The following is a 12,904-nucleotide window of genomic DNA, read 5'->3' as shown; positions in this document are numbered from 1 at the left end:
GACGCAGCACTCCTCTCTGATCTATGCACCGTGTTGGCCTTCTTCGGGTGACGTCGACAGTCTGGCGCTTCCACTTTGTTATCAGGAAGTGTTGGCGCCGACATAACAACACAGTGAATCTTCCTTCAATGGAACATCCATTACGGTTCTCTATTCCAACGTGCCGCCAACTTTGGGATCCAGCCGTGTGTAGTAGATGTCTACACCAATGCGGCAATGAGCCGTTCCTATGCGGAGCGCAAATTCGTGTGCTTGTTGCGCAGGGATTGCAGTGACGTCAGAACGACACTGAGCTCTGATTGGCTGATTGAAAGGATAGTGGGTAGACCTCAATGCTAGCTGCCTTGAGGTCACCCACTATCCTTCCAATCAGAGCCAGTCAAGAGCTCGGTGTTCTGACGCCACCACAACCCCTGCGCAAGAAGCAGGCATGGCGCAAACGTACCGTCAAATTCTAACGGAGGATTTAAAAAAAATGGGGGACGATTATGTTGCGTGATGCGTTTAGACAGCGGTAGCTGTGCTACTTATTCGACGATATAATTATAACGATCGTCATATCGCCGTCAAATGTTTCCGCGGGGGAAACTGAATTAATGCATATGTCACGCGAGGAAAAATTTGCCGCTAAGTTTAGCGGGGAAACTGAATTCGTTTACGCTTACGCGCTCGAGAAACCGGGCCGGGGGGGGGGGGGGGGGGTCTATAAAAGGTACCGCTGTAAAACAAACTTGTGCTCCGATAGACTGCACCTTCGTAGCTACTAAAGCCTCATTTATCGCGGTAAATACAGCGTGGCCTTAAAGAAACAGCCCCCAACAATTTTTTTTTTTAATTTTTTGTTGACGATTTATTATGGTGTCAGAAGACTACCCAATCAATATTATGCTACAGCGTTACGTATATATTTTTAATAAAGAAGAAAAAAAAAAAAAAAGAGCAGCTGCTCGAAACCGAAACAGAAACTGGACTGGGGAGGAAGAAGAAATATAGAGGAGGAGAGAGTAACCAAAAGTCACGTAACTGCTCCTTTTTTTTTCATTTTTTTTTCAATCAAGGTGTTTGCGATTTTTCAGAGGTCACACAAAATCGGTATCACATTGAGTGTCTGCCTTCGATGACCCACGACTTTGATTATCTTTGGTGGAAGTGTCTAAAGTATAGAAAACGGCACGTGACGGCGGAGAAGAGAGTGAGCGAGACTCAAACCGGCCGGTTCTCGATCGGTGGTTTTCGGGCGTCCTCGCTGAAATAGCGAGGTCCCGTGCCTTTATTTATAGATTGATTCAGATGAACCATAAGTGGTGCAGGACCTCGGTAAAACTGTCGTGTTCGGGGTCAGGAAACTATATAGAGCAGCGCTTGGAGGCGAGCGCGAGAGGGGCTTCACTGTAAGTGTTACAACCACGCGGGGAAGCCCTTTCTGACACATATAGCTAGTCATAACTCTTCAGAGAGGGTACCGGACACATTTACTAGATTATCGGTAGCTGATGCTTTATTAACATAGCACGCTTGCTCGGGGTAAGAACATGTACTAAATATATATTCGTTCACCTGTGTACGTGCCCTTGGCACTATGAGAGGCTGGAGTACGGAGTGGACGGAATATGCAAATACTTATAAACCCTTTCCAGCGAACAGTATTAGATAGCAGCGGTTCTCAAACTGTGGTCCGCGGAACAACAGGGGCCCTCGAGAGCGTTCATGAGAATCCGCGCCAAGTCGAAAAACCGCTCTAGATACAAAAGCCCTCCTGTGCCGTCGCGCAGGAGCTCTGATGCAGAATGCATCGAGGGTCCCCGAACGACCTTCGAGTGGGTCAGTGGGTGGGTCCGTGACGGCCAATAGCTCGAGAACCGCTGTATATAGGATGCATTTACGAACTAACTTTATTATAGCAATATATATCTTCGTGTTAAGTAAACGCTATCGGAACCGACGTACTGAATCCCGCGGTTCCATTCGTGAATTTTACAGTCTGCTACAGTATGCCAACAGAACCGTTAATCCCTTAACACCATTAAAACAACACCGACCAGAAATAAAAAAAAAAACAAAAAAACACGTAAATCACGGAAGCCAGCTTAGCGTAAGCACCTCACGCGCGACACGCGACCCTTCGCTGAATAACTTAGCAGCGCGCAGATAACTATCTCCAGACGGCGGAGTACCGCGAGCAACATAAAAGACCAACGACGGTACTCTCCGATTCTATAAACGGAGCATCGCGGACAAGAAAACCCTTTCAACGGCGAACGAGCAGGTATGCAGACAACCAACTCGAAGACAGCAATGCATATACAAAGGGAGAGAGAGAGAGAGAGAGGGAGGACTTGCGTGTCCCCTTCGAGCCGCAAAGCGCAGGCGTCCGTGCACCGTGTAAACGCTTCGCTACGCGTCACCGGTGAATCGGCACTCAACCAACTGGCGCGTGAACACTTCCTCGAACCACGTGCTACCACACGCACGGGCAGGTCGGCGCGGAGGAAACACACGCGGAGACGGGCGACGCGCACGCACCAAGTGGATGCCGAGCATCAATGCGTAGTTTATTTTCTCGGTCTTCGTCTAAATGTAGCCCTAGCGGTCCAGACCAGCTGCCAACGTTTCAGGACTGACCGCTATCTCATTCAAAAGTTACCGGCGATTTTTGTGAAGTTTTTCGAAAGGAAAATGGTGGTCGGCCAAGCATACGGGGACGAAATGGTGTCAAGTACAGGGATCGGTTCCACTTTTTCCATTAACAACTAAAAAAAAAAAAAAAAAACATTGGTCACTTTTTTTATACGATGACAGTTTCAAAACTTTTCGCACTTGCTCTGAACCGCTGTAGCGCTACATTTAGGAAGAAACATAAGCGTTACGGGATCGAACTTTTTTTTTTTTTTCTTTCGGGGAGTGAGTGAATAAACCTTAAATGTAGCGACGTGTGACGAACCCTCGGATGGAGCCCCTAGTCCGGGGCTCCATACGTGGCGGCGACTGCCTTGGCGCGGTCCACCAGCGATTGCTGGCCAGTGGCCGTGTCATCGGTCAACCGCTCCTCCCAGGAGGGGGGGGTGGGATTGGGTGGGATGGCGGGAATAAGCTGGCGCCGCCAGGCTGGGACGGCCGCCGCAGTGCAGGCACTGAGGCGGGCTGAGTGACGGGGAGAGGTAAGAGCAGGAAGGAGGGGGGTCGGGAAAGAGTTAGTTTGCAGTTGTCGCCACAGGACGGCGTCTCTGCGAGTAAGGGAAGGGTGAAGAGGAGGATAATGTTACCGAGCGAGGCGTAGCTCCCCAAGGTGAGTGCTGTAGGAGTAAGGGGGTGGTCGGATGCTGACAAAGTCTTCCCCTGGCGTCGGGCGAGCGCATGAGCGCGCTCATTACCGGGGACGACTGCGTGCCCAGGCACTCAGACCAGCCGGAAAGTGTGGGAGGTGGAGCATAGGAGCGGGTCGAGTAAAGATGCTGTGGAAGGATGTAAGGTGTTATATAGGAAGTGCCGATTCTTTCGGGGATACGCCATAGACTGCCCAGTATAGTAATACGATTGTCGAAGCTGGAAACGCTCCCATACGGAGTTCCCGAAAGAGAATGCCTCCATTGAACAAGAAACCTAAAGCCTTAATACATCCTACTATGTTAGAAGTACACCGATACAAAAGACAGTCCGCAGAAACTGTCCGAGTTCCTATCCCCGTATGACGGTCCCATCGAACATGCAAAAACTGTCTGCAGGCATGTTCCACCAAGCCTGTATGAAGCAAACCTGCGTCGAACATGCGCGGGGCGTATACATGTCCGCGGAGATTTGTCTCTCATACATCTCTGCGGAGAACTCCGTGTCTTTTGTATAAGAGCAGTTGCAGCTTAGAAGAGGAGACCTTCAATGAGCGAGAAACCTAACCGCGCGTAGAAGAAGGGCTCAAAGAAACTGTGACACGGTGGTATCTGTTTCCGCACGGGGCGAGCTGAATGACCGCACAGTTTGAATGGGTTACAACTGAAAATGCGACCAGCCACCGCTTGACATGGATGAAGAAAGGATAAAACAATTTAAACAGGGACAACACAACCACATCTTTCAATGCGACCAACCATCGCGTGGTGCATACCATACGATGTAGGTTAAGCGGCGTAAGCTGCCGCCCATTTCGAAGAGAGATCGTATCAATACACTCAGTTACATCCGCCCATGAATTAACGTCACGATGACGATAATGATTCCCATGTAATTGTCATAATCAGCGGCAGTTCACCATTTCTCTCGAAGGAGAGCGGAAACTTCGTAATTGGGAGTCAAAGTAAAAATGATAGTTTTTAATCCGGCTTATCAATCAACGGGGCGGGAAAGATAAATGGAAGGGCGGACGAGTGAACCATTTACATGTTTTATTTCTTTTTTTCTCTCTAAGAAAAACAGTACAGCTGTGGTTAACTGGTGAAGCCGCAGACAGAAGATGCGCGAAGGTAGAAAAATAGCTACGACAATTTCACCCCGTAGCCACGCTTATAATGTTCAGCATATGTGCGCTTGTGGAGGAAGCGTTGAAGCTCAAAATCCACATGCTTCCAATCGCAAACATTAATGAGCATAAAAAAAAAAAATCCAGCCGTCGTGCATTTTATTTATTTTTCTGGGGTCGATGACCGAAAATATTGTTTCTTAAAATACCTCGAAACAACTCCCAAGAGCTAACAAGGTTAGCGACGGAAGCTATGCATTTTCACCGCCTACACGCGCTGAATCAAAGTGCCGGACAGTTATTTTGATCCTGTGTATATTTACTCGTTATCGGTGATAGCAAGTCGCGACGCACGCTCGTTCTGATTTTATCAGACAATTATCTTCTTGAGTATCTTTTTTTTTTTTTTTTCTCGCCACGGGCCTGGATAGGCCTCTTCTTTGGACTCAATAAAGTTATTTCCTCCTCCTCCCTACATCAGCAGTTTTCATTGTTGAAAAAATATCTACTCCCCCTTCCCCCCCCCCAAAAAAAAAGGGGGGAGGGGGCTGTGTATTTGCAGTGCTTGACTGCAGCCAGGCACGTAGCCAGGGGGGAGGGGGGGGGGGGGGACCTACGGGGCCCGCCCCCCCCCCCCTGATATCTTTCATTTTGCTGGGACCTCCCCTCCCCCCCTCCCCCTCATACGGCATTTTGTCATAAACGCCGCCCCCCCCCCCTCCCCCCCCCCCCCCAAAAAAAAAAAAAAAATCCTGGCTACGTGCCTGACTGCAGACAACGTCGAAATGCGACAGCACCTTGTCTTCTAGAGAAGTTATATTCCGCGGATAAAATGAGGACGAACTCTAAGCGGGTGACTGAGTGTCGCAACATTAACACCTGGGACTGTGGCGCGGAAAAAACGAAGAAACGTTCTCAAGTCGAAGAAAAAGACAATAATAGGACAACGTGTCAAACGCATCCCCGGACTACAGTCTCGGGTGTTACATAACAATTAATTATTACCAGCTCGCCAGCATACTGACTGTATAAAGTTCGTTAAGTAAGCGTCAAATGGCCTCTTTTCCTATCTAAACGTCGCTCTCTCTCTCTCTCCCCCCTCCGGAGTCTCGTAGCAGGCTGAAACTCAGCACGTCGCCGCTTCTGTTCAGCCGTCCCCTCTTCAGTGCGAACCTTCCTCTTGCCCCCAGGCAATGCGAAGACAACGGCACACTCAGCGAGAGCCTCGTCCCGTGAGCCGCGCATGCGTGGGTCGAGGAGAGGAGGACAGAACGGGTACCTTACTCTCCCGCGCATGCGCAAATGTTTCGATGAGACGGCTAGAATTTTTAGGGGGGAAAGGGGGGGGGGGGGGCGGGAGTAATTTAAAGAAATGATACCACAATTCAAAATCGGCAATAAAAACAGCAATATTATTGGCGAGCGGGTCAAGGGAAGTATCGCTTACAATCATAATATCCATTCCCTAGCCTCGACACTTTGTTTTCAACCGAAACGCCACTGGGCACCGCGGCATTCAAAAAGGCGTGGCTTCCGTGCGTCGAAAGGCGGTATAATTGAATGAAAATGAGCCCGTAAACGTGAAGAACCTCACACCCCGACCCGTTAAAGCCATAACATGCCCCTTTCGACACATCGTTGCTACGCCCTTACCCGAAAAGACGACATTTTCCTCCACTATCAGCTATGACACGGAGACAAAACTAAATTGCGCCGACCTAAAAAAATAAAAATGAAACGCCTGCTTCATTGGGAACAATCGTCGACGGCGCGTTACCTCCAGAGCCAAACTGCCGCGCGAGAAAGCAAAAACAAACAAACATAGCAGAACACTTTCTCTCCCGCCTTGACACACTTCTGGATCGGCGAGAAAAAAAAAAAAAAAAGCGCCAAATAACAACGCGGCAAAGGCAACGTGAAGAAACAAACAAAATGGGAAATTTCTCGCCACCACTGGACGCATTAGAAACGCGTTAGCGGGTATGCGCTCCGCTACGTACGGGGTGTTGCTATCCTACACTTTTTGGCGCTCTAAAAGAAAAAAAGGTTCTGCGTTTAGGATCAAATAAAGAGCCTTCGAATACAACAAATCAGTTTCGGTTTCACCGGTAGGTATAACCGGAAACAACATGGGTGCTCCATCAACCATTTGAGGTCGCCGTCCTAAAAGGCTTGCTTCATTTTTTGTATGCGTCTGGACTCAAGTTCGAAATAGGACGAGTTCGAAGCTCCGTTTAGAGAGAGATGTTGGGTTCAGAGCAGCACTGCGAAGGGGTTTTTACTTCGAGCTTTCGACTGAACCGATACGACTTTTATTCGGTCGAACTAGGCGTTATGAGCCTCACCTCGAGATTGGACGCTATAAACAAGCATTATGATAGAGTGATTAATGATGCGTACTTTAGAAAAAGAAGGGAACATATATTACTTCCCTTATAATCACCATGTCTCGCGTTTCTTTATGCTTAGAATTTGAGGCTTCAAAACCAACCTGATTGATGTGCGAGAAGGAGAGGTCCCGGATGTGACAGCGGGAGAGGGGGGGGGGTACAAAACAAAGCAACACCAAGACTAAGACAGTGACAAGAACGGCTAAGGAGGAAAGGTCACCAAACAAGGAAGGAAGCCCAGAAGGGGAGAGGCGACGGGACATCGCGTCCGATCGCGGACACCGTCTTCATCGAACCCGGCTACGAGGAAAACACCGACACCAAGGGCACCGGGTCAGCGAAACAAAACAAAGCCGTCGATGAATGCGAGCACGCACCCAAAGTACGGGGAAACCGCAAAAGAGCTGGCCTGCGTGGGGGGCCAGCCGTTCAACGCTGAAGGCTTCGTTCGCTGCACTTCCGCCAGCACGGCTGCGCGAGTCAATGTGAGCATGCATGCAAGCAACAACCCGTTGGCGTGCACATCCCGCGTGTGCCAATCCGCTTATGCTAGTTCCCAGATTATGGGGGTCAAGACCTGGCATCTACACGCGTCGTACGAACTTGATGGTCCTCGGAGCAGCTGCTTTGCTCAAGAAACAATGGGCGGTACTTATATGGTCAGGCTTCTCGCATCATGATTTCTCTTCTGAAGTTCTTAGTTGCCAATGTCACAATCGCATTGGCTGCTGAGCAATAACTTAATAAGATGCTCGGGGATTCGCCACGCCCCACGTTTCTTAAAATTTTTCAAAAAAGTAAAAAAAAAAAAAATCTTGAGTTTTTTTTTTGTTTTTTTTTTAATTTGTTTTGCGGATTTTAATCATCCGCAGAGGGGGCAGAGATAAAGGCATGATGCCTGACAGCGCCTCTGCCCCCTGCAGTTCATACAGCGGAAATAGCATTTCAAAGAAGTCATAGTGATAATAAATAACAAGACCAGCCATCGTCATAAAAACAGATAGAAACAATTATTATAGAAATATCTGAAAACACGTGAAATACAATGACTCAACTCAAACAACTAGACAAGCGGCACAGCTTGAACAATGCGGGGCGATATGCTTATCATAACCCAGAAGTAAAATAAAATTAAAATAAAGATAAAGACAAAAATAGACACCGTTTTTTTTTTTTACATACCTACTAAGGAGGAGGAGGAAAAACTTTATTCAGGGAAAAGGCAGGAGTGTTTTCTCTCTGGTCGGGAGCCCCTAGTCCAGGGCCCCGTTGGCCTCTGCTATCCGCTTAGCCCGAGAGATCAGCATTCGCTGGTCCTCGGGCTTTGCGCTAGACAGCGCAGCCTCCCAGGAGGTAAAGGATGGGTCAGGGATGGGAAGGATGCCTTGCCCCGGTGGAGAGGGGCAGGCCCAGGTAGAGTGGAAAAGGGAAGGTTCGGGGGATTGGCAGCCGGGGCAGGTGCTCCGGTATCTGTTAGGAAAAAATAGATGCTTGTGGTACAAATTTGGGAAAGTGTGTGTTTGTATCTGTCGCCACTCAATCCCTTCCTGCCTAGATAGGTCCCTGTGCGGAGGGGGTAGTGTTCTGCGCTGTGATCTGTAAAATGCCGTGATTTGATTGTACGTGTGTAGCGGTGTTGGCTCTGTGCGTAAGTTCGAGGTGGTCATGTTGTGATTCTCCGGTGCCTCCCCTTCCCCATGCAACGCCCGGCCGGCTATTTCTCGGGCGAGTGCATCCGCACTCTCGTTGCCAGAGAGGGAGGTATGTCCAGGAGTCCAGACTATCTGGATTGCGGGTAGTGAGCTTTGATTAACTGTGTTTAGAATGTGTCCACTTCGTTGTGAGACGACGCATCGCGCGAACGCCCTGCACGCTGGCTGTGAATCAGTGATTATGGTACAGGTCTTGTCTGTGTTTTCAGTTTTACGCGAAATCCGTGCTACGGCTAATGCTATTGCCGCTTCTTCGGCCTCCGCGATCGATGTGGGAGCGGCGAGAGACGCTATCGCTTCACCTCGTCCAAGCGAGTCGCAGACGACTATGCATTTTGCCTCACGTGGGGAAGTGTACTCCCCAGCGTCAGTGTAACAGACGTCTGGGTCGTTTTGATACTTGAGCCTTAGGTAGCGGGTACGCGCGAGGCGTCTACCTGCATTAAGAGTGGGATGCATGTTCTTTGGTAGGGGCAAAACTCGTATTTTAGCCGCAATGCTCGGTGGGACAGATTTTAGCCGCATGCAGCCCTGTTCTTTATTAAGTGGTTTGTAGCCGAGCCTGGCTAAGAGATTTCTTCCAGGCTGTGTGTAGCTGAGTCTTGTACGCTGTCCAACAGCCTGAGCCTCAATCAGTTCTTCTATAGTATTGTGAATACCAAGTCGAAGAAGGCGCTGCGTGGATGTATGCTGAGGCAATCCAACCGCCGTTTTTATAGCAGTTCGGAGGATCGTATTGAGAGTGTCTATCTCTCTGCGTTTAAAGTTATGGAAAGGACAATGGTAGACAACTCTACTTACTAGAAGAGCCTGGACAATTCTCACGGTGTCGGCTTCTTTAAGCCCGCCACGTCCATTGCCCACCCTTCGTATGAGGTGGGCAATCTGCTGGCATTGCCTGCGAAGCATTTGCACGGTGAAGGATGCCTTGCCGTTGGACTGAATATGTAGGCCGAGTACTCTGAGTCTGTCGACTGTGGGTATCTTCTCTCCATTTAGATTTAAACAAATTTCATCTGCTTTAGTGCAAGGTTTGCTTCTAATGAGTAGAAGCTCAGACTTGTCGGCGGCGCAAGTTAGTCCTGCTGCTTCTGCAACCTTTTGAGTGATTTCGACCGCCTCCTGAAGTCCGTCCTGTATCTCACCATCCGAACCCTTGCTTGTCCAGATGGTGATGTCGTCTGCATACAGAGCATGCCTGACGTTAGGGATGGCCCCCAGCAGGGTCGGGAGACTTGAAATGGCTATATTAAAGAGAGTCGGCGAAAGGACGGAACCCTGTGGCGTTCCCCTCCCCGAGAGCTTGATGGGCTGGGAGCGAAGATCTCCCAGCCCTAGAGTAGCGGTCCTGTCCGTCAGAAACGCACGGACATAGTCGTAAGTTCTTTTGCCGCAGTGTGCTCTGGTCAAGCCCTCGAGAATGGCGTCGTGAGACACGTTGTCAAAAGCTCCTCTAAGGTCCAACGCGAGTACCGCTCTCGTCTGCGTTCTTCCAGGAAAGTCTAGGATGTCCTCTTTGAGCTGTAGGAGGACGTCCTGTGCTGACAGATTTTGTCAAAACCCGAACATTGTGTCCCCAAGAAATCCGTTAGCTTCGAGATGGGATTGAAGGCGTCTGAGAACTATGTGTTCCAGAAGCTTACCTATACACGATGTTAGTGAAATGGGACGAAGGTTTTCTAGCGTGAGAGCTTCCCAGGTTTTGGGATGAAGGTGATCTCGGCGTGTTTCCATTCCGGTGGGAGGACACCGGTACTCCATACCCTGTTAAAGTATGATGTGAGGGCCGAAACGGAGGCATCGTCCAGATTCCTGAGAATCCTGTACGTGACTCCGTCCTCTCCGGGAGCGCTATTGCGGGTTAGGCCAGTGAGTATTCCCCTAACTTCGTATTCAGATATGTCCTGATCCAGCGGATGGTCTGCTTCTTCGTGGGGATATGGGCGGTAGTTTGGTCTGGGGCCGGATGCGATGTAACGTTCCTTTAGGAAATCCCACAAGGCGTTCTCCCCGTTGTGTGCCGTTTGGTGAACAAGTTTTATTATAGCCTTGTTGGTTTCGGTCCTAGTCTTTGTGGGGTCAAGCAGACTCTTGAGCAGACTCCAGGTCTGCCTAGTTCCTAGGGTACCTTGTAGTTTGTCCCATAGTTTATGCCAATTAGATTGGGTGAGCTCCTCTGCATAACGCTCGGCTTCTTGGGTAATTTTGGCTATGCGAACTTTTAGTTTCCGATTATATTTCTGTCTTCTCCATCTTTTAGTTAGGCCACGCCGGGCTTCCCATAGATGAAGAAGATGCGGGTCGACGACGGGCGCCTTGTCCGTCGTCTGAACTGTCTTGGTTACTCTCTGAATGTCGGCGTGGAGTTTTCTTACCCATTGTGCCAATGGTACGTTTTCATCTATCTCTTCGGCGTTTGTCTGAGCCCTGAGCTGGCGGAACGAGTCCCAGTTGACCAACCGCAGGGCCTTCTTGTGTCTACGATGAGCCTGCACTGGAACTTGAATTTCAATGATAAAATGATCGCTGCCCAGACTCTCCTGGAGGTTGGTCCACGTGCACGGGCCTCTCGCTCTGGCGAGGGAGAGGTCCGGGCACGTGTCGCGGCTCGCGCTGTTCCCTACCCTCGTGGGCTGATCCGGCTCGTTGAGGAGCGTAAGCTGATTTCTGTCTATGGCCGTGGCTAGTTTTCGTCCTTTCACCGACTCTTGATAATATCCCCATGCCGGGTGGGCCGCGTTCAGATCCCCTACTATGAGAAGCGTATTCTCGCTCGGTTTGGTTAAGGCGATAGCGTCTCTAAAGATCGCGTCAAAGGTGTCTTTTTTCGCCCTTGGTGAACTGTACAAATTAAGGACGAAAAGACTGCTCTGTCCGCTTTTCTGCGGGAGCAACTCGAGAAAGACATATGGTATGCCAGTGACCCTTTCTAACTGATGTGGAATGAACGGTAGATGTTTGGCTACGAGAGTGGCTACCCTCGGAGGTACGCCCTCGTGTTCCGGTTTTGAAGCACAAGTCACGTATCCCGAGAGTGCCGGTGTACACGCGGTTTCCTGCATTGCGATAACTTCGGGTTTTTCGTCGAGTGTGGCGAGGAACTGCGTGAGCGCCCCGCGCTTGCGCCGATAGCCCCTGCAGTTCCACTGCCAAACGCGTATGTTACTGGGTGGGCGTTTGCGGAGGATCGGGTGGTCCGCCGCTCTGACCCTGTTACTGTCCCGTTCCATTGTGTTGTTCCTGAGTGAAGTTCTGGGGATGGTTCTGGGATAAGCTTAAGTGCGTAACTGGGGGAGACCCTGTTCCGGACGAGCGGTGTCCCGCTGCCTTGAGGCTCTTTACCCCGAGCCTGTGTCGAGGCATCGCGGAGAGAATGTCTCGAACCAGCTCAGGGAGTTGGGCTCTATTTTCCTTAAGGATTTGTCTACGGGCGTTGTCCATGCCAGTCTGCATGTCCCCTTTGAGTGTAGTGGTCATGTGATCCAGTTCCTTGCTAATACCAAGTCTGGCCTCGGCGATCTGTTTGGCTACTTCGCGTTTAAGTTCTTCGCTGAGACCGAGTGGCTCAAGTCTAGATTTTTTAAGTTCCTCCCTAGATCTCTGCATCTCCTCCCTAATCATGCGGAGCTCATCTCGATAGCTCTGCATTTCCGCCCTGAGTTCACGCCTCAAGGTGTCCAAGAAGGAAGTGTCGGTGGCACAAGGATTGCTTTCAATGAACGTGTGCTGAGTGTTTTGTTTGTGTGTGTGGTGTTGTGTCCTAACGCTGGATCTAGGAGCGGGAGAAGGGGGGCATGCGGGGAATTGGGAGGGAGTGGGAGGCTGCTGCCCTGTCCAGCTCACCTTCGGGGCCTCTGGACCGGGGCTCCTTGATTTTCGGGTTTCAGCTTCCTGCGCCGACCGTTGTTGCTGCATCCTCCGTCTCGACCGGGATCGGGCTCGGCTGCGGGAGCGAGATCTCGCCTTGGATCTGCTCCGGGCCCGCTTGGATCCGGAGCGGGTGTCTGAACCTTGAGGGCCCGTCGACGTTGGGCTGCTGTCGAGTGCTTCAGAGGCCAGCAGAGCGTACGGGTTTTGGTTCGCCCATCCCCTCGTTGGTAGTCGTGGCCACTGCTCCTCGGGGGGTACAGCCTGGGTCGCTTGCCCGGGTTGAAGCGGTGAAGCCACGTGCTGGGGCCGTTGACTTCCCTGCTGATGGCGGCCATGTTGTTGTTGCTGCAGGTACTTCTGAACGCGTGACTTGTTGTACGGTGCTCGCTGCCTTGCGGGGCATCGAGGGTCCGTAGCCGGGTGAGCCCCGCAACAATTCACGCACTTCGCTTCGCATTCGTGCGAGTCCATGGCACTGCCTT

General features: G+C 50.5%; 1 protein-coding gene across 1 annotated transcript; it reads right to left on the bottom strand.

Annotated features, from left to right (window-relative positions):
* Window positions 1-8,309: 8,309 nt before the first annotated feature.
* Window positions 8,310-10,097, bottom strand: LOC121838125 (the record flags this gene model as incomplete). The annotated part of the gene is made up of 1 exon (XM_042294199.1): window positions 8,310-10,097. A coding segment is annotated over one exon (1,788 nt), but the record flags the coding sequence as incomplete, so codon positions are not given.
* Window positions 10,098-12,904: the final 2,807 nt, after the last annotated feature.

Source organism: Ixodes scapularis, unplaced genomic scaffold (assembly GCF_016920785.2).
Source record: "Ixodes scapularis isolate PalLabHiFi unplaced genomic scaffold, ASM1692078v2 PGA_scaffold5__190_contigs__length_132052651, whole genome shotgun sequence".
Lineage (NCBI taxonomy): Eukaryota > Metazoa > Arthropoda > Arachnida > Ixodida > Ixodidae > Ixodes > Ixodes scapularis.
Note: the sequence above shows the minus strand (reverse complement) of the source record. Positions and strands in the feature narration are given on the sequence as shown.